Source organism: Biomphalaria glabrata, chromosome 2, assembly GCF_947242115.1.
Source record: "Biomphalaria glabrata chromosome 2, xgBioGlab47.1, whole genome shotgun sequence".
In the NCBI taxonomy this organism is placed as follows: domain Eukaryota; kingdom Metazoa; phylum Mollusca; class Gastropoda; family Planorbidae; genus Biomphalaria; species Biomphalaria glabrata.
The window spans coordinates 9,212,623-9,238,652 of record NC_074712.1 but is presented as its reverse complement, the minus strand read 5'-3'; the positions used below and the strand labels follow the sequence as shown (position 1 = coordinate 9,238,652).

The 26,030-nt window shown below is 32.5% G+C and overlaps 1 protein-coding gene across 2 annotated transcripts; it reads left to right on the top strand.

Moving 5' to 3' along the window:
* Nucleotides 1-229: 229 nt before the first annotated feature.
* On the top strand, nt 230-25,631 carry LOC106054704 (mitotic checkpoint serine/threonine-protein kinase BUB1-like). 2 transcript variants are annotated; one of them, XM_056019012.1, is made up of 29 exons: nt 230-471; nt 2,604-2,663; nt 3,240-3,384; nt 3,950-4,146; nt 4,633-4,802; nt 4,909-5,105; nt 5,274-5,365; nt 5,552-5,596; nt 7,362-7,564; nt 8,522-8,630; nt 9,312-9,458; nt 10,187-10,344; nt 10,887-11,173; nt 12,164-12,278; nt 13,114-13,318; nt 13,418-14,041; nt 14,848-14,938; nt 15,040-15,189; nt 15,836-15,930; nt 16,696-16,929; nt 17,537-17,694; nt 18,344-18,451; nt 18,542-18,699; nt 19,987-20,073; nt 20,986-21,075; nt 21,313-21,473; nt 21,804-21,993; nt 23,195-23,301; nt 24,261-25,631. In XM_056019012.1, the coding sequence occupies exons 1-29, from the start codon at nt 338-340 to the stop codon at nt 24,424-24,426; spliced, it is 4,683 nt and encodes a 1,560-aa protein (XP_055874987.1). In that variant the 5' UTR covers nt 230-337; the 3' UTR covers nt 24,427-25,631. The 2 variants fall into 2 exon arrangements, with proteins under 2 accessions (XP_055874987.1, XP_055874988.1); XM_056019013.1 differs by lacking the exon at nt 13,418-14,041.
* Nucleotides 25,632-26,030: the final 399 nt, after the last annotated feature.

Sequence of the window (26,030 nt, the reverse complement as noted above, 5' to 3'; positions counted from 1 at the left end):
ACATCTCATACTATCTTCACCACAAACTAAGGATCTAATCTTTAATACTTTAATTATTCCACTGCTCAAGCAAGGAAACTTGAGAAAAAGCTAAAATTCTTTATACTTATTATACACGTATTTTAATTAATGCTATTATTCGAAGTTAAATAACGAAAAATTAATAAGCCGATTTGTTTCCCCATTTGCGTACTAAAAATACCATCCAATCATCGCGAATCAGGTTCAGTCTAATGTCTTCTATTGTTATTCGAACAAATCTAACAGCGGCATATTTAATTTTTTTTTCAAGTCTTAGATTCTTTACTTCTTTTTTGACTATATCTACCTAAATATAATGGAACAAGAAGACCACGAATGGGAGCTTAGTAAAGAAAACGTCCAGCCATTAAAAGAAGGACGTTCTATGTCCTTTCTTGCGGCTGCCCTGCACTCGGATCAAGAGGAACATACATTGAAAAATCAACAAAAGTAAATAATTGACTTGTATACTTCTCACTCAAGTGTATAGATTCTAAATGAGACTGAGATACTCATACTCATCATACTGTGAATGTGATATGTCTAGACTAGACCTAGACCATTAGTAGATCTAGATAATTTTTTATCTATATTAGATATAGTCTAGTCATTTATAGATCTAGATCTACTACAGTTGAGTTACCTACACCATTATTATTATCATTAAGTTAAAGTTAACTTAGTCTTAGAGTGTCTTAGACTAGACATTTGTAAGTTGTTTGTCAGACTAGATCTAGATCTAGTAAAGTCAAGTCAAAGTAGTAATTAGTAGAATCTAGTTTCTAGAACTTAGAAGTACTAGAACTAAGTAGATCTAACTAAAATCTAAATTGACTAATATAATGGATTCTAGAATGGAAAGAATTATAATCCAGAATTCCATTTCCAGATCAGAGATCTAGATCTAGATCTAGAATCTAGATCTATTATTAAATATAATCTATATAATAGTATATAATCATATAATAACTATATAATTTATTTATATATAATATATAATCTAGTATAGTATAGATCTAGATTCTAGAAAGTAGATCTAGAATCTAGACTCAACTAAAAAAAAAATGTTTGCAAAATGTTTTACATATTTCGGATGTTCCTTCAGAGTTGAAGATAGTTTACTTCCTAGTCCAAACCTCCCGCAGGACGACGGGGGATGGGAGCTGGCAGGGTTTGAACCCTGACCATCGATAAATCCAAACGACAATCCAGCGCGCAAACCGCACGACCAGGCAGCCATCCAACTTCATGACTTGTCTCAAGACTTAAACTCAAATTACTGTTGTCTGCAGTCAAATGTAGTGACTAGTGTAGACTGTAGACTGTAGTCAGTGTAGTCTGAATCGTAGTCTAATCTTCTAAGTCTTTAGTCTGTCTAGTCATATTAACCAACTTCTAGATTAGAATCTTTTATTTAATACATTTTATAAATCTAATGATAGTCTAATATAGATTCTTAAAATGACTTTAGTATGAATCTAGATGTTCTAGATGCTAGACTAGGTCTATTTCATGATCCAGCCTAGTCTAGGTACTAATTTGAATAGTAGATCAAGATTCTTGCTATATTAATTATTAGAGCATATAGATTATAGATCATAGATCTAGTCATTTAAGTCATAGATCTAGAATCTCTATAATGTTTTTGGCCTCCTTCAGTCATAGAACGATTATTTATGGTTTATCTCAAACACTTTTTTATGTGACTGTGGAGCCCTATTTTGGATAACACTCCAGTCCAAATATATCGCAGGTTAAGGTGGCTTTCACTTTGGTGATAGAGGAGCCATCCATTTTTCGTGTGGTATGCTTTTCTTCCAGAGCTGAGGCCCATGATTTTTCACTGTCCATAGCTTTCTTGGTCATCGTCTCTCTCCATCTAGTGCAGTCTTGGGCTTTGTCTTCCCAATGGTTGGTATCAATATTCACTGTTTTGAGGTTTGGTTTTATTACATCTAGGTAACGGAGGTGGGGCAACCATTTTTTTTTAAAGCCATGCGCAAGTTACCTGTAAAGAGAATGACTTTCGTGATGCGATTGTCCTCCATCCGGCAACATGTCTGAGCCAGTGAAGGTGGCGTTGTTTGAGGACTGTAAAGATTCTGGGAAGACCCGTTTGCGCAAGGTTGTTAACGTCAGAAGTGGTAATGGTTTTAAGCCCATCATTACCTAAAAAATCTTCCAACGGCACACGTCTAAAATAGCCTCTGAAAACCAGTTAATTCCTGGCCTTCACGTGTGGTTTAGATACTAGATAATGCAGAGCCTACTGAGTTACATTGTAGGTTGCACAGTACATGATACTACATGATATAGGCATGTAGACTTGGATTGTAGAATGTTGAGTTGTTTCTCCTTGTATCCAGGTCTAATAAGTTATCTGGATTAGTCTTATTAAATTATATCAGACGAATATTAAAAATATCAAATGTTACATCAATAGAATAGTGGATAAATTGAGATTCTCGACCCATTTTTTAAGTATGATTATTTTTTTGTTAATCATGTCAATTTTTATAACATAATAATGCAATATCTTTTATTGCTTCTAATTGATCCAATGATTTTATTTATTCTTGCAGTGAATTTGAAGTAGAATTACGAACGTATAGTGGTGATGATCCATTTGATGTCTGGGACAGGTGAGTATACCATTTAGCAAAGAATTTAGACCCTTGTCCACCTTCTGCTGCCATTCTTTACCTTGCTTCCATTACATGGCTGTCTTGTCATGTCGTATGTGCTCTTGATTGTTGTCTTGATGGTCTTGGGTTCAAAACATGCGCAGCGCCATCAAACAACAACATAATGAGGAGTTTATATTTATAATACACGTGTGAAACAAACAACAACATATAAAGCAACCTAGTTACTTGTTTAATAATGGGCATTGATATTAGGATAGTTGACATTAGTATAAGGATAGTTGACATTAATATAAGAATAGTTGACATTAATATAAGGATAGTTGACATTAATATAAGGATAGTTGACATTAATATAAGGATAGTTGACATTAATATAAGGATAGTTGACATTATTTTCATTGAAAATGTTTTTTTTCATACTATTGTTTTAAGTGACTTTATGTTGTTTTTTTGTTTCATTCATAGTATACAAACATTACTATTACCTTTATTTTGTCTCTTCTCTCCAACTGTCCCTTACACTGTTTCAGAATTTATCAGCATAATTTTCTTTCTATACATATCTTAAAGATATATCAAATGGACTGAACAAAATTTCCCAAAGGGTGGCCATGATGGACAACAGATTACATTGATAGAGAGATGCCTTCGAGAGTATCAGACAAATGAGAAGTATTTAAACGATGTGCGGTACATTCGTTTATGGACAAAATTTGTAAGTTTGCTTTGTAATTATTTGTGATAAATATGTTAAGTGACTTAAATTGACATTTATTTTATTTAATACTGCATGTTACTATTTTGCTGAAATCTATGCAATTATAGACTGTGTTTGTATTGTATTTAAGTAGTCATTTTATTTTGTACATAATCACATTAAATTGACATTTATTTTATTTAATACTGCATGTTACTATATTGCTGAAATCTATGCAATTATAGACTGTGTTTGTATTGTATCTAGGTGGTCATTTTATTTTGTACATAATCAGAATGAAGACCATGTTATTAATGTAAGATTACAAGGGAGGTTCTCATAACTCTTAAAAAAATATTTTAAAATAATACCCCCACCCCTTCCCATAGACTTAAAAAATTATTATTTTTTAATTTATTTTATGTTTTATTTTCAAGCTTTTCTGTTTTGATTCAGTTTTTTTGTTTTTTTTTCTCTCTAATCCTTGTTAAGGGAACAAATCCAAAAAATGTAGTTTTGTTTTTATTTCACTCAGTCAAAGCACAAAACTAAATTTCAGTTGACCTGTTTACTATGTTTTCAGGCTTGCTACTCTGATGACCCAGTAGATGTGTACAAATATATGTATGATAACAGCATTGGTTTGGGAGTGGCCTTGCTCTATGTTGAATGGGCCTCAGCAGTGGAAAGAAAAGGTGACATGAAGTCAGCAGATCAAGTATACAATAATGGCCTGAAGCAATGTGCACAGCCAAGGGATCTCTTGCTACAAAGACATCAGTATGTATTCTCTTTGCTATATAGTCCATTCTTCACAATGTATTAAATGTGTAATCTGTTTTTCATCTAAGATTTAAACATAAAATGATAATGGAAATTTCATTTTCTTTGCATTAATAGAATTATATATTTTTGAATATTCCTCTAAAAAGTCACACATAACTGCTTTCCAAGGTTTAGCATGAACTAGTTGTTCTCTTTATCAGCTTATCTTCTTAGGAGTTCTGGGTTTTCTTCTTGGGTATTTTTAAAATAAATTCTGAATCATTTTTTTTCTTTATACCTGTGAAAACATGTAACAGTCCTTTGTCATAGTCATAATTTATGGTTTTGAATTATTCATGTAGATGTTTAAAATAACTAATTCCAGTGAACATCTTTTTTTTTTTTTTTTCGCTGTTATGTTGATTTATTTTCAATAACATGCATAATAGTGCTGCAAACGTAGGAAATGTACTCTTATTAAAATCTGGCTTATTGTTGTAGACAATTTCAGAGTAGAGTTGCTAAAAACATCCGTCTCCAGATGGTGGAGAGTCGAAACCCAGGACTCAGCTTGGATGAAAATGAAGAGAAAAGAATAACACTAGGTCGACTGAAGCCTAAAGGAGCATCTCGTGGCGTGGGGGTAACCAGAACTGGATCTGTTGTCATTGGTTAGTTTTTCTGTATTTTTTGGGGGGAGGGGAGGGGACAGGATTAAATCAAAGATTTAATGGGGAAAAAAATTAAAAATGTATTTCCTTATTACTAATACCACAGGATCAGCTGGAAGTCTGAAAGATTCAAGAGCCTCAGTGTCTAAACAATTACCTGCTAAGGGGATTCCCATCTTTTGTGATAGTGAGAATGCCTCTCAGCACCAGCCATTGCCAACTCATGAATGGCAGTCCTTGCCAGTCAAACATATAGACAATGTTGAAAATGAGAAGAAACCCGGAGTCTGGTCCAATGCCAAAGTATTTAATCCAAAACATTTTTTTTTTTTGATAAAAAATAATTAAAAAATCATGTTTATCAGAGATAGTTGCTAATTAAAAAAGTTTTTGTCATTTATGTGTAACATTTTAAAGTTTGCACAAATTGTCTCTCAGTGATTGTTCACTATTCAACTATTGATTATTTAGGTGAAACAGAAGCCAGGTACAGTCCCAAGTGTAGCCCAGGCTTGTCCATTTGAGATCCATGTGGACCAAGAATCTCAAGAACAGGCAATCATGTAAGTGCTCACAGTTCAACTGTAGAAAATATCCTTGTTTCCTTACCATGAAGTGTTTTTTTTTCTTTGGACAGTTCTCATAAATGTCTACAAAATAAATAAATAATCAGATTTTAAAAATGATTTTATTAAGCAGTCAGACCTGTTTTCACATTGTACATCAAATTAAATATTTTTTCTTTACAGAACTCCAAGAAAAACAACAATAATAAGCCACACACAGCCACTAAGGTAATAGATTTAATAGTCTTAAAATATGATTAATGCATTGTTATTCTTCACTTAGTTTGAATGGCCAGATGTTTTGTTTGAGCTGAAGATCTTTCCATCTTGCTTGGACTCAAGGTTCTGAATTTAATTGGAATGTCAGTTAATGTCACCTATCTGTTCCCACTTTGTAGCAATTTTTGTTTTTATAAAGAATATGCTGAAACATAAATAAATGTTGAAACATAATAGTTGAACTGACTCAGTAATTTTACCATGATTATGAAATAAAACTTTATGAAAAAGAAAAAGAACCATTGTGCCATAACCACACTTATCAACTGACTCCCTCTTCTTCCTCTGTATATGTAAAATTTTCAGCTGTAAATAACAGGTAAGAGGTCTGCCTGGATATACAACATTGCATGAGAGGTTCTGTCAATAATTGATAAAACACAATATTTTTTTTTATCATGAACATTGTTTTTTCCCCCTGAAAAAAAAAGTTTTGATAATTTTGACTTTTTCATAAACGCTTTTTTCTTGCGAACTATGAATGGCTGTCTGGTTATGTTGAATGAGATTGGAACATGCTGTATCAATGGTTCCGCGGTTCAAACTTTTCTGGCTGAAATCTCCTGCAACACACACATTATAATATTAGTGATATAACAATAACTACACATCAAACTTAAATACCAAATCAAATGGAAAAAAATATCATAACTTATTCTTTATGTAAAAAAAAAACATTTGAACACAAACATACATACAAAACATGTAACAATCTTTTTTAAAGACAATAAAATGAACATAAATAATATGACTAAAACATTTTTCGGCCATAATGGCTTTGCTAAACCATCCTGCTTCATGCTGCCTTGCATTGGGACATTAGGTTAGAATGATAGAGGATTCAGTACTGTCCTTGTGAATCAAATGTTTTTATTTTCCACATCTATAAAATCTGAATAACTTAATTTTCATAACTTCAAAGCTTCAACATAGTTCTAGATATATTGAGTTAAATTTTGAATTTGACCACTCTTCAGTAGACCAATATAAGTCTGGATTACAAATGGGAAGTAAACAAATGTTTATGTATTTAATTAAAAGAGGAAAAAGTAATGGAAAACATAAATCCTGTTATTAGTAAGTTTGTAGTCTTTTTTTAATGTTCCTGGATAATGTTTTGTTTCAACTTTGAGTAATATAGCTGAATCCCAAAATAGGGTTAAGACTAGTAAAAAAAAAAACGATTAAAAATCTATAAGTAATCTATAAGTAAATTATTCTAAACCTGTGGATATATTAAGCGCAGTTGACTTCAAGAGATTATCTATACTATTCAATCTTAAGAGTTTGTTCTAGCAATAGTTGTTGTTTTTTTCTTTTAAAATGTTTTCATGATTTTTTCCCTATTATGTCATCATCTTCTTTCCCTTGTGTTCCTCATGGAACATAGAGTCTCAGTAAAAACATGCCTCTCTCCACGTTTTTTTGATAATTTTTTAATGGCTTTCCAGCTCTTTCCTGTCCTCTCGGCTTCATCTAGTACACTGCATTGCCACGTTCTTTTTGGTCTTCCTCTGCGTCTTGTGCCCTGGGGATTCCACTCTAAGGCCTGTCTAGCTTTGTTGTTGGTATCTTTTCTAAGACCAATCCATCTCCACTTTCTCAAGATCTGCACCTCTATATTTTTTTGTCCACTCATCTCCCACAGTTTGGTCCCTATTCTGTGAAGTTCTATATATCTGATTTGTTGGGTAATTGTATCGTTTGATTGTAGCTGTCACAAAGCACCCAAGACAGATGTACTAAGCAGTGTCAGGCCACAAGAAAATAAAGAGCCTAGCAATGAAGTTGTTATGTATCAGAAAGATAAAATCTACAATGGTCTGTCTGAGTTTAGCTTTGAGGAGCTTAGGGCCATCAAGTACTGGAAGGAGAAGAAGGAAAGAGAGGCAGAAGCTCGGAGACTTCAACAAGAAGGTACATGTCTATGTAATGAGTAAAAAATGTTCAGTTGAAATATATAGGCTAGTGCAAAGTAAATATCTTTTAATCCCCACTGAATACATACACATTTCTACTCAGAAATAAAAATTAAAAAAAGTGACATAACAGAACGCATACACCTGTAATTAAAATGTAAATAATCAAAACGTAATAATGTTTGATTTAATTTGAAAATAAAAGGGTGTATAATTTTGTGTCATTAAAACTGTAAATATAAATGCTAAGTGAAACTTAGTGCTGAAACAGTAAATGATGGATAAACATGGAACATAGATAATTACATCACTAGAATTATATATTTGAGAGTAATTGGTGAATTTAATATGACAATAAAAGCAAGCTATGACTAGAGCACAAACCAATTGACATTTTGACTGCAGTGCCACCTAGGGGCAACAGTATTTAAATATTGACTTTTTCTAGAAATAGGATTTAATTCTGTTATGACTTAGTTTGAAACAATGAAAAATAAGTCACCAATTCCCAGGACGCCACTTTCACTCAGCAGACTTCTTGCTGAAGTTCAATCCAATTATAGTGAGTCAATAATCCAGATAAAAGAAATAATTTTACAATAATCCAAAATCAAATTTGCATATCTCAATCCACTAACACAAAAAAAATGAAAACAATCCTCGATTGAGAAATAAAAAAAACTATAATGTTCCTAAACATGCTAATACACTCCAGAGGTCATTTTACGTCGCCCTCTAGCATAAACAAATATCGAATTATTTCCCATGTGGACAAAATAGTAAAAGGGGGGGGGGGGGGGAACAGGTTTACAATAATTCATTAAATAAAATTATAGCATCTTGATCTGGATGTGTAAAACAAAATAGCAGGCTTTTTGTTGATTTTTGTGTTGTTGCTGTGTCTATAGTATTTGAGAAACATGTTTATTTATTTTTTTTACAAAATTGAATCCAGAGGAGCGCAAGAAGACAGAGGAAGATTTGCGAAAACAGTTAAAAGAAACAGAAGAACGACTGGCTAGATTAGAAGCCATGATCCCAATGATGGCAATTACAAGAAGCAGGTGTGTGATCTTATTGGGACTCAGTTACATTGACATGCTATTCTTTAATTCTTTCTCTCCTGAGTGACAGTACCATCGTTAACTTAATTTTTGAGTTTTTAAACTTTACTTTGTACAATATAAAAAAGGCCTGCGTTTATCTATACCAATTATAACATTTTCTGATTAAAAGAAAACCATTATTGAAGTTAATCGTAACAGGCTAGTAAAATACAAATGGGAAAAATGAATAATTCCTTTTGAACACGTAAAATAATTATGGAGAGATAGAGTTAAACAATAACAATAGTTTTGATTTAATTTCAGTGCATTACGTTTCACCAGGAGACATTCATAAAAACTTTGTATTTCTATCTACTATGTATACTTGATTTAAAGATACATAGTTTTTTTTTTACATTTTATTGAAGTATATAGTCTAACGTGCATTTAAACTTTCTTAATATTTCTAATTGATAGAATTTTAAAAAAATTAAAAAAAATAAAAAACAATATTTTATGTACCAATGAAGATAAGAATTGAAAAAGAATTAGTCCAACTCATATACAGCAAATTATGAATGTAAACACCTCTAAAGTTAAGCATTCATGTTGTTTGTCTCCAATGGTGAATATCTCATTAATACTTTGACCAATTCATAATAGTTTTGTGCTGAAAGTGCAGTCGTTTTTTGTATTCAGCTTACCATCAGACGTCCAGGTCCAGAGTTCAATGCAGGCCGTTGTACCAAGTCAACCTATCGTGCATGTACAAAGACAGCCATCGTCTTGTGAATCATCCCAGATTGCCTCAGTAAACACTTCCTCATGCAGCAATGCTAGTGCACAGTCAGTTCCATTTACATCTTCTATCAGCTTGTTTTTTACTAGACAATTTTTTTTTTTGCTTTCAGTAATATTGTCTGACCTAATTAAACCACGGGCACGACATGGCCTAAATTGTGCTGATGTGCCAAAAACTAAAACTCCTAATTAAACCTGTAGTAAATTAGAAAACAACCCATATATAAAATTTTATTTTTAGTTTGATAGTACTGTAAAAAAAAATATTTGCTCACAAATAATTTTTTGTATTCAGATTTTTTAATGGAAAATAATAAAACATTATTGGATTTAAATTTTGTCTTTAACAAATAAATATGCAATTGTTGCTTAGAATAAGCCAAGTGTTCAAAATTTTCTTTTTTTCTGTAAAAAAATCTATTTACTCTGATACATTTTTTTTTAAAGTGAAGTTATTTTATAACTTATCCAACAGACAGAGTTAAGTAGAGCATGTTTATTAGGCCTTACTCATAGTGCCATAATCAAATGTTTACCATTTGATGTAAACAAAATTAACTGCTAGCTAAATATTCTCCAGCTATCAAATAAGTTTTCTTTCTTTAGATGTCAATTTTTTTTGTAGATTTATGTCAGATACCCATAGTTATACTAGTTTAGTACCTTTTTTTAAGTTGCAAGCACTTAATCTTGAGGAACGAATCATTTTACTACAATACCAACATCTCTAGAGAGAAAGTATTGCATGTCTCATTGTCATCCTTCTCTAACAGAATACCAACAACCTCAACACCATCAACTGAATCCACCAACTCAGTGAGTGATTTGTCCAACAGTAACCAAACACCAACAAATTTATTGTCGTCCATCAGTCTACCCAGTGAATCATCATCGCTTACATCTTCAGACAAGAAAGAGGACATCAAAAAAGGTATTACCTGTTTGCATTTTAAATCAATTTAGACTTTTAATTACGCTTTTAAATTTATTGGTGGAGTACTTAAAATGTTGATTCTTTATCCTTTTTTTTTCAATTAAATTTTTTTTCTTTTTACTTTTGATGAAAATCTGTTGCTAATATTTGCTATATTATAAGATAAAAAGCAATTTTCCTACAAAAACTTTGATGTCCTAAGCTTTAAAGTAGCTGGCTGTCAAACCAAAGGTCTTAATTTCAAACATCTGTGAAAGTTAGGGTTCTTAACTGTTGGTTATGTTGGGCTGTAGTGGTAGTAGGGCCTGCATAAGGTGGATTAGGAAGGAACATTCAAAGAGGATATGGTTTATGGTATCATAAGGGTGGGCGCAGTGTCTACAAAGGGGTAGGTGTGTGGGATTTATTTTCTTAAGATGGTAATTTAACAGAGGTGTGTGTACTGTTCTTAGTTGAAAGATTGTAGATTGCTCTATGCTGGGGAGAAAGCTTCATTATAAAACATGTTGAAATCAATCACTGCTATGTTATGCTTGCAGAAAACACCAGTGTTAAAAGAACCCCCATGTTCAACAGTCTGTCCACATATTCCTCACTGACTGGCAACACTTCTCTGAAATCTTTCAAACCTTCAATTATGAAATTGAATGAAGTCGCCCATGTATGTCCAGCAAGCTCCAGCAAGGTCCCAGTAGGTCAAGCGCCAGGTGTTTCATCCCATGAACACATCAACCAATCCCAAGAAAGCTTTCATTTAGCAGCTTGCAATGACTCACTGTCCGCATCTCTTGGCAAGACACCAGACAGTTTCTCAGTCAAGAAAAAGGTAACAAGACTTTTAATAAGTTGAGACACTTTGATCTAGGTCTGGTCATCAGATTGTTTTAGGGAGGACCATTATAGTTTTATTTGTCATGCATCACATATGATGCCTTCAGTTACAATATTATGGAAATTTAAAAAAAAACAAATTTCTGAGTAATGAGAAATTTTTTACCTCACAAAACAGAAGACCTATGCAATGAGTTGTGTCACTACAATTTTATTACTAAATCTAGTTTTGCATTAAAAAAAACAAAACAACTTCATTACAGTGACATCTAGAGTTTTTAAAAGGCAGATATGAAAGTTTTTCATTGCCACTGGGCACTCTCAAACATGAGTTTAAATTTGATCTAGTCAACTTTTTCTTCATGAATGTTAACATAAGTTGTTCAAATAGAAAGAGAATAAAAAGAAACAAAAAAATTCTGTACAAATATATCCCTAATAATTTTTTTTTCTTCTTTTAGTGCTATTTAAAAGTCACAATAGATAACTTAATGTCTAGTAAATGATTCTAAAATGTTTAGGGTTATAACTTGCACTCTTAATATCCATGGTGAACTGATTAGAAAACAAATCATTTAAATCCTAATAATAACAATTGTCATGCTTTTGTGCCTAAGTCAGAAGAGAGAGCTTGTCAGGGAACAAGCCAAGAGAGGAGGGCTGACCAATGTGTTTGAATATATGTGTAATTAAAAAAAATGTGTTTATTGCTAGACCTTGGAGAGGTATTGATGTAAAAGAACACAATTTAGGAATATTTAGAGAAAGATAGAAGGTAAAGAAGCTTGAAGAAAAGTCTAACAATGATGTAAAAAATTCCAGTCAAGTCTCTATACAATGCTATGTAAGGGACTTAGAGCTAGTATTAGGGTTCCATTTTGGAAGCTAGCCAAAAGTATATTTCTGTTATGCTCTACAAATTTCTCTCTTTCTTTATATACATATATATACATATTTATACTATAGTGACATTGTTCCTTTGCAGCACACAGCTCCATCCCCAACAGTTTGTACAAAAGAAGCGATGCAGTGTGTGATGGGTATGTTCAGTGCACCATTCAACAATTCTGGTCTATCCACCAGTTTAGAAGAAAGTAATGGTGAGACCTTTTTTTTGTTTGAACCAATCTGATAAACTTTATTAAGTTCATTCCTTGGTCATGGTGACAACTATTTTCATCAACCAGAGGCACTGGGAAGTGCAGTTTTATTAACTAATTGAATGTTTGTATCTGAACCTGACTGAAAAATATTTCCTTGCATAATTGTAATGCAGGAGAAATAGAAACCTGTTTCTAAGGTAAGTGGTTTCTGGAGGTGTAATCTGGTTAGCACAATGAATAAAGGAGATTAACTTACTTCAAGATGCCATTGGAATTGTTTAATAGTTAAAAGACATTTCTGTGGCACTTTGCACATTTGCCCTGTGGAGAATTAAACGACCAAAAAGTATTTAAAAAAAAATAAAAGCTTGGTTTTGGATTTTTTATTTTATTTTCTCTATATGTTTGTATATGATTGACAAAGTATGGTGGCTGTGTGGTTAAAACCAAATCCTGGTAGAGGATGGTATCTATTTACTCTGGATCTTAGGATCTCTTTGATTCACCCAGCTGTAATCTGAAATCTTTTGGTAATGTAAGCGCAGTTAAGTCATTTGAACAATGGACTACAGTAATGAGTGAACTTTGACATTATCTGCCTCTTAGACCTATGTGTCTCAAAGGGAAACTTTACATACTGTTAACTTTAAGAGCATTTCATATATTAGATTGACCATTCTTTCTTCTCAATTTTTTATTGTCTCAAGCTTGTTTAATAAAAAAAAAAACTCATTTATATAGGTCTGTGTTAATTTCAAGATTCTAGTCATAAAATATTAACTTATAATGTGTGTACTGACAATCCGAACATGTAATATTTTTATTTCATTAGTGTCTGTGTTACATTCAACACAAGGGAATCCCTCTGTTGGATCCAGAAGACCTCTGGAATTCATTGATGATGGTAGTAGTGCCCCTCCAGTCAAAAGGTTAAATCTCAAATCAGGTCTACATTCAATAACTGAAAAAGGCCCTCTGATGAGTGGTGCTCATGGTGGCTTGCAGATATATTGTGACAGTGACATAGATAATAGCCAGTAAGTGTTCTTTCTGTGTTAAGTCTGAGAGATTGTATTTAAAAAAAACAAAATATCCCACAACATATTATATCTTATTTTTGCCCATTACTATCATAGGCAGATAGACCAACATGTACAGACCAGTGCTAGCAAATCTTTGCAAGTGTCTGAAGATCAGCCAATGCTCACAGCCAGCACAAAGAAAGGTTTGCAAGTGTATGAAGATCAGCCAATGCTCACAGCCAGCACAAAGAAAGGTTTACAAGTGTATGAAGATCAGCCAATGCTCGCAGCTAGCACAAAGAAAGGTTTGCAAGTGTATGAAGATCAGCCAATGCTCACAGCCAGCACAAAGAAAGGTTTGCAAGTGTATGAAGATCAGCCAATGCTCACAGCCAGCACAAAGAAAGGTTTGCAAGTCTATGAAGATAAACCAATGCTTGCGACCAGCTCAAATAAAGGTTTGCTAGTGTATGAAGATAAACCAATGCTTGCTACCAGCACAAAGAAAGGTTTGCAAGTGTATGAAGATAAACCAATGCTTGCTACCAGCTCAAATAAAGATTTGCTAGTGTATGAAGATCAACCAACAATGCCTAGTACTAAGAAAGGTTTACAAATATACCAAGATCAATCAAAGTCAAGTGCATGCAACAGTTTACAGATATATCAAGATCAACCAATGTCCAATGCCCTTAGAGGTTTTCAGGTTTATCATGAAGGACAAATCACAGAACATGTGTAAGGCTTTATTGAATATTTGTTCTAACATTAGAAAGAAACTTTAACTCCGTAATTATTTTCCTCTTTTTGATAATACAATTTTTTTTGCTCATTTGTATTTCACTTCCCTGTTAGAATTAAACTTCATTAACTTTTTTGTTTGCTATCAGAAAATGTTTTATTTGGTATTCAATTGTAGGAGAAAGCATGCTCTTTTTACACCACGCAAATTAAAGTTTAGAAATCCAAAAATCGATTTAGTTTAATGATACTGTCCAATTTTTTTCTGTTTAACTATGAATTACTTACAACTTTGACACAGTTTGATATCAATCTATCACTTTGTATTTAACAAAACAAAATTAAAATAGCTCTTAAGTATTTTAACATGATGACTTGTTTTTTGCTTGTATTTCTGCTTAGTATCTCCTTTAGATAAGTTTTTATTTTGTTTGTATTTCTACTTAGAATCTCCTTCAGAGAAGTCTTTATCTTGTTTGCATTTCTTTTTCCCTGAGCACGTCTTTCATCTCTTGCTAAATATAATCTCAAATCTTCATCTTGCTGTGAAGTCATTAATTCCTCAAAGACATTTTTCTGTTGGCCTTGCTTCATTAACTTTCTCTGCTTGAAGTTTTTGAGTTTATCACCCATCATATCTTTGCCAAGTCATTTGACCCCTCATCAATTTTATATTAGGCTGTTTTTACGACCTTCTTCTCTAAATGTAATTATTTTGAATAGAAACTCATTAATATTGGAAACACAGGCACATGTCTCTCTATCACATGTAGCAGCTTTTGCTTTTACTTTTCTGTTTCAAGCTTGGAATCTCGGAGTGTTATGAAGACTGTTCGGCGTGGTCTTGCATTTGCTGGTTCTGATGATTTAGAAATGGTCGAAGACGAAAGAACTGTATGTATTTTTAAAAATGCTTTTTATAGTTCAGCTGTCAAGAATCATGGAAACTGTAAGCTTTGTAACTCTTTTGATTTTTTTTTTGATCTATCTTGTAGCTGCAGATAAACAAAGACTTTACAATCATGGGCCAAGCTGTTTCAGACGTGACTTTAGCACCACTGGAGAACTTCACTATGCACAATAAAATTGCTTCCACTCCTATAGCTGGTCCTCTTTCTCCCCTTGGTCGTGAATTTGACTTGCCAGTAAGTAAAATCAACGTATGAAATATGGTAAAATATTATAGGTTTTGTAAGTCCTGTCCAACTTTTTTCAATAGTCCTTACCTGGCTCATGATTTAAACTGAGACATTCATGAAATGTAGAATATAGAAGCAAGTCTACTTTCTTAACTAACATGACAGAAAACCAATTATTTTTTAAAAATAATTCCACTCTTGAGAAATAATGATGCAAATGTTTTATTCAAAGAAATGAATCAGTTTTTTTTCTACACATATGAGGGATAAAAATATTTGAGAGTTTGAATCCTGTCTCTTGGGAGATTATATTAGCTCTAAAAATTCTTTCTAAGTCTAGAAGATTGTTTCTTGATACTAGATGGAAAATTTAAAAAAAAATCATTGAACTGGCCACACAATATTTTAGTAAAATTTGGGGATCTCCCAACCCAAATATCCTTTAAGGCAGTAAGGCATGGCAGCGTGAGGGTTCGAACTTTGGATCATCTGAAGATGGCAATCGATGACAGTATGAAGCACATACCACACAACTAGACAGCCTTCCTTATAGGACTAGACAAATGTTTAAGGGAAGTCAGTTTATCTGTCTTATTAACGTCTTTCTTGACCAGTAGTCCACTATATCACTGACATGTTTTCTACTGTGTAGGGTATGACTGTGGAGTTCACGTCTTCAGCTTTGGTTCCTGTAGCATCTCATACCAGTGAAGGAGAACACTCTACGTCTGGCGGCAACCATTTGAGGTAATAAGGAAATTCATGTGTTGATGGTACACATGATTGTGTTACTAATAAAAAGTAGAGTGCTAAGAGTTCTAGACTTTTTAATGGCATTTAGTTCTTCTTGCTTGTCAAAGTCTTATTAATTGAAGTTGCTTCAAGAAAATTCTAAATTAAAAAATTGACTTATTAGTGAGTTTCTAAAATTATATTTTTTATGATATAATAATGATAATAAACAAGCAATTGAAAAAGAAGACTTTTTAAAAATAAAATTTATATAAGGGAAAGAACCCTTAAGTTCTGCCATTTATGAAAATTATGAGGATTTTCTCCCTTTCTGCTGTATAAAGCAAAATTAATTAATTTGTATTAAATGATTAACTAATTGATTAATTTTTGGATTGATTTGTGCATTGTTATTGACTGAATAATTCTGCAAAATTTCAATTTGATCAGAGAATGGGAAGTGGGAGAAAAAATGTGTCAAAACAAAATAAGGGGACTATATCCATACATATACATATACACATTTCTCATTAAATAGAATTTATTCCCCTTATTTTGAAATCAAACAAAATAATTAATCACCAACAATTAATTAACTTATTGTTTAATTTTTTTGATTGATTCATGTCTTGTCAGGTTTAATGAATAATTATGCAAAGTTTTAACTTAATCTGAGAATGGGAGAAAAAACATGTTCAAACTTTTTACCAGACAGACTGACAGAGTTGATATAAACTTTTTAAATATACATAATATATAATCACCAAAACTTTTATTTAGTCCTATCATGGAAGGCGGAGAGTCAGGGAGCTCTGAAGAGTCAGCTCAGCAATCCCAGGCAACAAAAAGTAGTGAAACCATGAAAACTGAGAAACTGGCTTGCACTAGGCTGGAGTCACTTCATGAAGAACAGAACGAGTCCAGAGAACAAAAGAATGCTGTGCAGTCTGCCAGAGAAACATTACAACACTTAGTGGTGCTGAGAGATCAGGAAGATGTTTGCCACTTACCTATGTAAGTTTGACAGTTTATCTCATTTGTCCCTTGACTTGAGAGGTATGGCTGCTGTGGCGGTTTGCATTAACCAAATCTCACTGTTTGCAGCTGTCCTTAGCAGAATATCCAGAGAGAGGCTGGCCCATTCATTTTATTTTGTTATCAAGGAAGACAGCGTCAAAACATTTTAATTTCTTTCTGTGTAACATATTCATTGATATAGTCTCCAGATTTGTGACTGTTGAGGAAACAATAGTTTTAGTAGTCTCAGAGTTGTAATTTCAATTCTTTTGACCCAAAGTCTGGTAGATAAACTAGAAGGAATTTTTCATATAAAAATAACAAGATCAGACCTTATAAAAATTTTACTAATGTATTGAAATAAATATTTATTCAAGAAAATTTTTAAAAAATATATTTAATTTTGATACTACTATTTGTTAGGCTTTTTCTTTCAACATATTTTTTTAAAACTTAATTTAAATGAATGCAAGTTGAGTATTTGAAAGTAATCTCAGAGTAATCTGTTAATTTCAATGATGCAAGTCTCTGTATTCTAAAATATTTTATTTAACACATAAATTTACTTAAATCTTCACAAAAGTATGATCTTATTGTTCTCCAGTGCTACAAAAGGAAATAGACTTGAAAAATCTCTACTGGATAGCTCCTGCCACCACCACATTGACACCACAGCCTACCTGAACACAGAGGAAACATGTGATGACTTATCTAAATCTATAGCTCTGGACCCAAGAGATCCTTTTGATGAGAACACTATCGGTAAAAACTCTTGTGCTTCATATTTTAGATTTTTTTTTTTCTATTGTCAAGATCTTTCTTCATTTTCTTCTGAGGGTTTCCAAACATTAACTTTACCATGACTAGCAAAGTAAACAATACAGACACAATTTTGGAAGTCAAATCAATAAATATAAACTGTTAAAATAACAAGTTGACAGCACACCGAATTACTGGCATACAGCCATATTGTCATCTGAAACAAATATCAACAGGCGACATATTATCAACGTGTTGCATGATTCTTAGTGGCAATAAACAAAATACAATGTCTTAATACAACTAGCTTATTTCTTGAGGAAAAATAAATGGATGGATCACATTCATTACAGTTACAGTAGGTAAGTAGTAACAACTTTCCAAAGGCCTGTATCTTATAGGGGACCAGTGCTAAACTAAACGCTGTATTTAAAGTTAATTTCCAAAGTTCATGGCCATGACACAGTAGGAAATGATATAAATTGTAGATCTTTCAATGTAAGAAAAGAAAGAAATGTATAATAATAATAATATTTATCCCCCACCTTTCCCTTCTAAAACCAGACAAAATAAGATGCTAGGTAATGAGTGCAGCTTGAGTTGAAAGGTCATACTGTGTGAAGTCTAACAATGCTCTCAATTATTTCCACAGCTCAAATTCTAAATCAACTTGAGCCTCCATTGTCTTCCTACCCAAACTATTACACCAGTAAGACATCAATTCCACCATTGGCTAGAAATTCAGTTTTTAGGAAACCAGGTATGTCACTAGTGGATGTTTTTTAATGATCCAATGCAATAAATGTACGAGCGTTCTGTTGTTGATTTCATTCTTTTCTTGTCTATATAGGTACTGATGAAGAATTTTACATTAGGGAAATGATTGGTGAAGGTGGCTATGCTACAGTCTACCAGATAATAGAAATTAATATGACTTTGAGTGACACACGAACACAAACACTTTCATTAGAAGAGAGCTACAGTAAACCTGAGATCAAAGCTTTGAAGGTAAAGTTGGAAACTTACTTGAGCAACTGTTACCTTTTATTTATCAGTTGATTTTAAGTTTATTTTCTTTCAGATGGCTTGGTTTTTAGGTGTTTGTTTTTTTCTAAATCCTTTTATTATCCAAATATCTGGGTTTTAAATTTTTTTTTTTTTCAGCTTTTTATTCTTCAGATGTCTTTATTATTATTAATCAATTTTGTATTATTCAATTTAATAACTTTTTAAATAAATCTGTCATATTCCAGTCTAGTCGTATCAATCTTTCTGCCCTGGATCTCCTTTTATTTATATCATTGCTCAGTGTGTAAATAAAAACATTCACAAGTAATTAATTAATGGCGATGTCTTTGATTCCGAAGATAAAGGATGAGTGGAGTGATTCATATGACTATGCAAAGCCAGTTGCGACATGCATATTTTTTCACATCTGATGCAGACAAAGACGTGGTCGCAGGGGGTCTATTAAAGTTTTCTTTTTATCTTCTACACCTGTCTTCTACAAGGTGGGTCTCAAGTGTGTGCCCCACGGTCTATTACAAAAGACATTAATAATAATAGTAATAATAATTCAGGTACCAGAAAGTTCTGTTTAATTTTAATTATTAATAAATCCATTACGTTCTGAATAAATAAAAATATAACTATGTTCTTTGTTGGAAAGGTGTGACTGTCCAACATAAAATGTTGGCCAGAAAAAAAAAAGGATTTTTAGACTTAACTTTACTGTTAATGCCTATTAACAGAGCATTTTAAGATAGATAATTTTTATTGGTTCAATCAAATGGAAATTTTGTTTGACTACAATTGACCCCCTCAGCGTAACTACTGTAATAATAACAATATAGATGCAAATGCAAACAACATTCACACACGAAACACATACACACTCATAAATAGCGCCTTATGACTTCTTGATGACGACAGATGACCTTGTGACACTCTGAGGTCAAGAGTCTAGATCATTAGAAAGTATTTTAGATTAAATAGACACATCACTTCATTTCATGAATCTTTGGATTTTTATATGAAGATTATACAGAAAGTTAGATTCTATCTTCTCAATATGCATCGGACACAAAAAATGTACAGTGGAATTTTTAAAGAACTTTTTTTTTTTTATTGTTGCCTATTAATCAGAATAAATATATTTTAATGCTTGTATTGCAAACAAAAATGGGTTAGATATTGAACACATCTTTCAGCAGACAGATATTTGTGATATAATTTTTAAATACCTTTTTTAAAAAAGTCATTTTAATGTCTAAAATGTAACTCTTTTTCAACCAGGTTCAGTCTCCTGCCTGCTACTGGGAGTTTTATATCATTTGTGAACTGAGGAAAAGGTTGACTCAACTGAAGTCTCCAATGGATGTTGTAAGTAACATTGACACTTAGATCACTGTCACCTCACAGATCAGACAGCAGACAATACCCAGAAACTAAATTAAAGATCCTTCTTTTATTTTAATCAATAAAATTTTATTATAGTTGGTAATTGTATTCTGAAAAACTACTTTGCCTGTTTATATTATAAATTTTATTTTAAATAAAGTTGATATTATTTCATTTTTTTAATCCTAAATTTTTAATCCACGCATCACATTCAAGTTGGAACAAAGAAGCCATTCCTTATTGTGACTGTAATAAATGAGATCATCTCTTTAGGTTGTTACGAGTTTAAGAAAAAAAAATCTTTTTTTCATTTATTCTGACAATCAGATCATGCACACTTATAAGGCACTAAGTTAATACTTTGAAATAATACATACCGAGCATTCTTTTGCGATACAGTTCTCTGTTAATTTGAATCATTTTAAAACTAGTTCCTCTTTTGTTATCATTTTTGTCAAGGATTGCACATTCATTGTCTTAAAATGTTATAACAAAAAGTTTAAAATTAGCAGTATTATTTCTTAAACTCTACACAAATATTTCAACAACTTCAATTATTGGAATTAAACAATTGCAGAATAAGAAGCGTATTGTTATTAGGATCTGGGTTAAACTTAGATTATTTTAAACACAAACTGTTCCCAATGAGATGACTGTAGTCTATCCTATTTTATATCCTCAAAGTATAATTCAGCAGCACAACTAATGTTGAAAGCCAATAGAAACTAGATTGTCAGAGCAGCTGCTCAACAAGTTGACTTATTACCTTTCTTTGTATCAACTTCACACGCATCTTTGAGATTGTGTTTCCTATATGTCTGAGGAAGGGGGGGGGGAGGAGCTTGAACTAAGCCAATTATTGAGATTTAACTACAAAATATTAATTTTTCTCAGAGACCAAGTGTAATTGAAATCTACCAGTCTTGTTTCTTTCGAGATGCCAGTGCTATGATCATGGATTATATGAATCAAGGCTCACTGCTAGTAAGTGATAAAAGCAAAGTCAAGATAACATTTTATCATTTATGATTATAAAGTAAAGTATCATATGATCTTAATGGATATCTTTCATTGCAAATATTTTTTTTTTCATCACAAGATTAGTTTCACACATTGTTAGTACACCATATTATTTTGACTACAGTGAACTTGAAGAAATAATTAGATTGACCTTTCATTAGTTTCAAGAAAATGATTGATTTTTTTGTCTCCTGTATCTAGGACTTGGTCAACAAATACAAGAACGTCCCAAGTCTTCTGGCTGAGGTTGAGCCCTTTGCTGTCCTGATGACTGTTGAGCTTCTTCACATGTTTGAACAAATTCACAAGTGTGATATCATACATGGAGACGTCAAGCCTGACAATTTCCTCCTCATGAGCCTGTATGTTGGATCAAAAATGATCTAAAAATTTATTGACCAAATTGTATTTTTTTTTCATATTTAATTTTATGTGTTTTTAATGTTTTGTTGTTTATCATAAATGTCGGAATAACTCTACTTCTGTCTCATAATCTTTGGAGTCTCGAAAAAATTTTTAACCTAACTTTTATCACGCAAGACAACAGAATTTTGTGTTGCCAGTTACTACTTTGGGCTTGTGTGTTCTCTAATCAATGACCAATTATAGATTTTAAATTGATGATTAAGTCTTTCTGTTTGTTCTTCATCTTTAAACTTTATTTCTTGAAGCATTTCAAATATTTTTTTCAGGCCAGATGTTAAAAGAAGTACTGATCCCAAAGACATTTTTGGCAACAAACTCAAATTGCTGAAATTGATTGACTTTGGCCAGAGTATTGACATGAGGCAGTTCAAAAAGGGCACAACCTTTACTGCCAAAGTAGTCACTTCAGGCTTTCAGTGTATAGAGATGAGGACAGATAGACCATGGACTTACCAGGTAATCATATTTTCATTATCATTTTTCTAGTTTCATCCAGGTTGTTACTGATAGTTTCGGTTTAGTTAACGTCAATGACGTAATCATCTTCTTTTTTGAAGTAACGTCTGTATTACATAAGATTATATAAGATTAACGGTATATTAAAGAGCTACTGGTCACTGTAAGGATCATATTCAGACCTGTACCTGAGATGAACTCCAATTGGTGACAAGGCAGGGAGACCTAGGTCTCCCGTAGTGCCCTGGTAAGGAACTCTGCTGTTTGGCGTAGTGCCTCATAGCTTCCATACAAACATAGTGAACCACTGGATACGTCTTCCCGCAGCTCGCTGAGCCGCAGACACTCTTGCAAGACATGCGCCACCGTCTCTTCTGATTCCCCGCAGTGTCGGCAACGGGCATCAAAATTTGGCCGGAACCGGGCGAAGTACGCACATATGGGGCAGTGTCCCGTACGCCTCTCGATTTGGGCGACGCATGTGCTGACTTCCCTGGCAGTGTTGGAGTCATCCCAGGATTTCAACCATTTGTCATGTACCCACTCTCGTATAACTGTGGTAGCCTGTTGGAACGTCCTTGGTGACTCGAAAGTGGGCACGGCCAGCGCTCCTTCTCATGCTAGAGCATCAGCCACGGCATTGTCCCTCACGCCGCAGTGCGAGGGCACCCACTGCATAAACATGACAGCTCCAATAAATAGGCGGATGTTATTTGCGGCGCCTAATGCCTCTTCCACCAATTTGGACTTTCCCCCTAAGCCAGCCATGGCTTGGAGGCAGGACTGGACTCCAGACCTGTACCAGAATAGGCTAGAAATTCATTTTAGCCTAATCTGCTCATGCAGTTTTTGGTACTATCTAGAAATATACTTCTGAAAAAAATGTTTTTGTTTGTTTAAATCTATAGTTGTACTAGTATGTAAATGTTCACAAATATATTGAAAGAATGCTTGAGCGGATCAATAAAATGGAAAAGATTTATTTGAAAACTTTGTGTGAAAATAAGAAACATGTATTCTTTTAGTGTCAAATAATTGTTTTTAGTAACACCCAAAATATTCTGTTAATTTATAGTTTGGACTCAGGGTTTTAATTTTCTTAACTGTATTATTGAAATTTTGTAATAGCTCTACACTGTAATATTCTGGTAGTTGCAAATTAGTTGTTAGATGTGACCTGTGAACAATTCACTCTCTTCAGACTGATCTATTTGGTTTGGCTGGCACAATCCATGTTGTTTTATTTGGATCCTACATGAATGTCTACCAGGAGCATGGGGTATGGAAAATGACTGGTAACTTTGTCAGGTAAGTTTTATAGGGAACTAGACATAGTTTACCCGTGACCCGCTGGTCTTTATTTGCGTATCACTGTCGATATAGTCACTGAGAGTGTTTTGTAAACAATTAAACGAAATAATTTTTAGTGCGCGATTCATGAATGAATATCTCAACATGGCTTCGCAGCTTTTGTAAACGAATGTATTTAAAATGCTTTAGAAAACCAAATTTGAATGTTAATTTGATCAAAATATGAAATGAATGGACTATAGTATGTTCATGTGTTAAAGTATAAAACTATCTGTGCGAAGAGAAGTTATATCATCTTAGAGTTGAATTAGAGTTTTAGACCTAGGAATGGAAAGATGTGTAACATTACGGTATTGTCTAATGAAAGAATGTTCATCAGGAAATCTGTAGGCACAGATATAAGGAACTAATTTATGTAAAAAATGCTTTTGAAACACAAATTTGAAGGTTAATTTTATTATATAATGAAATCAACTATCTGCGCAAAGTGTATTTCTTAAAATTATATCTAGATCTAAATCCTTTTGATCTTTTCTCATGTCAACATTGTAAACAAAGCCTAGATCCATAAATACTATAGCTTTAATAGAGTCGGACAACTTTATTTTTTTTTGAGGGTCTTAAGTTTGTTCTACGGTCTAAGTTGGTACCCAAGGAACATTTCTGCCAAATTGATCAAGATTGGTAAAACTGTTTTGATTTCTATATGGGGACATACATACGCCTCACATTCTACTTTATATATTAGATATTTGTTTGAAATGGAATAAGTAGTCTATAATAAGATAATATTGATAAGAGTGTTTTATTGATCAATAGTGATATTGATCATACATTAAGTTTTGCTTTGAAATGTCACATCTAAGTATTGTTTAATCCTTTTAATTAGCATAATGAAATGTTTTAAATGTTGACCTCAGTTCATTACTTTGATATTTAAACTATAATCACTGCAGGAAATGGAATGTTGCCTTGTGGAAGAATTTGTTTTACACACTCCTGAATATCCCATCATGCCATCAACAACCAGATCTGGCAGAACTCAGAAAACCTTTTGAAGAATATTTTATCAGCAAGATTGGACAGTACACAAAATGGAGAATAAGCTTGGAAAAAGTTTAATTTTTTATTTTTTTTAAAGATTTTGAACTGCATTTTAGAAAAATAAATTCCAACAGTCATATGCCTCACTCCAGATACTGGAACAGGATTGATTGAATGCTAGTGTGACTTACATGCTAATGTGAACTTAATGCTAATGTGAGTTAAACTATACATTAGTTTGTGGAAGTTCTGCCAATCAAATTTGTGTACCTTTGTACACAGAATGTCAGTTGTAAAAGTATGACTTGTTACAAACTTTGTACAACAAATTTATCTCCATTTACATTCACCTTTTTTTTTATATACATTTGTGTGTGTGTTACTTCTATAACTGACTGTATAATGTCCTTCATTTACTTCCATAACTGTACTTCTATAACTGACTGTATTATGTCCTTCATTTACTTCCATAACTGACTGTATTATGTCCTTTATTTACTTCCATAACTGACTGTATTATGTCCTTTATTTACTTCCATAACTGACTGTATTATGTCCTTCATTTACTTCCATAACTGACTGTATTATGTCCTTCATTTACTTCCATAACTGACTGTATTATGTCCTTCATTTACTTCCATAACTGACTGTATTATGTCCTTCATTTACTTCCATAACTGACTGTATTATGTCCTTCATTTACTTACATAACTGACTGTATTATGTCCTTCATTTACTTCTATAACTGACTGTATTATGTCCTTCATTTACTTCTATAACTGATTGTATTATGTCCTTCATTTACTTCCATAACTGATTGTATTATGTCCTTCATTTACTTCCATAACTGACTGTATTATGTCCTTCATTTACTTCTAGAACTGACTGTATTATGTCCTTCATTTACTTCTATAACTGACTGTATTATGTCCTTCATTTACTTCTATAACTGATTGTATTATGTCCTTCATTTACTTCCATAACTGACTGTATTATGTCCTTCATTTACTTCCATAACTGACTGTATTATGTCCTTCATTTACTTCTATAACTGACTGTATTATGTCCTTCATTTACTTCCATAACTGACTGTATTATGTCCTTCATTTACTTCTATAACTGACTGTATTATGTCCTTAATTTACTACCATAAGTGACTGTATTATGTCCTTCATCTGGTCAATACAATTTTTTCGCAAGTATTTCTCCATTTGTGTTTTATATTTAAACACTTGGTTATAAATCATGTCAATATATAAATAAAAGATTTCTTATTTGTCAAATTGTTTTAGAACTGAAGTTTCTTCTAGAACAAAGCTAACTCTAATTTAATATTTTATTTCCTTGTTTTCTTTACCATTTTGTCAGTTTCTTAAACTATATTTTTTATAACTAAGAACTTCTCAATAAACAAAAACATATTGATGAAAAACTTCACCAAAACATTTATCCAATCATAACTGTTCTGAACAAAATCTGTAAAATGCTAAAATATCTTCATTTACTAACTTCTAGTTGAAAATCAATTCTCTAAAAAGTCTTTTAATTCTTTAACGTACGCATTTCTGATGTAGTATATTTAGTTGAAAATAGAATCAGTAGAAATTTAAAATGGTTTCTTTATTGCAATGTGGCACTTTGAGGATTAGGATATTATTACAAATATATAACAATTATAATAT

Coding starts and splice junctions, on each gene's coding strand:
- LOC106054704 (XM_056019012.1), top strand. CDS start 338: ATGGAACAAGAAGACCACGAATGGGAGCTTAGTAAAGAAAACGTCCAG. Junction 2,664..3,239: donor CCATTTGATGTCTGGGACAG/GTGAGTATACCA, acceptor CATATCTTAAAG/ATATATCAAATGGACTGAAC. Junction 9,459..10,186: donor TGCAGCAATGCTAGTGCACA/GTCAGTTCCATT, acceptor CTTCTCTAACAG/AATACCAACAACCTCAACAC.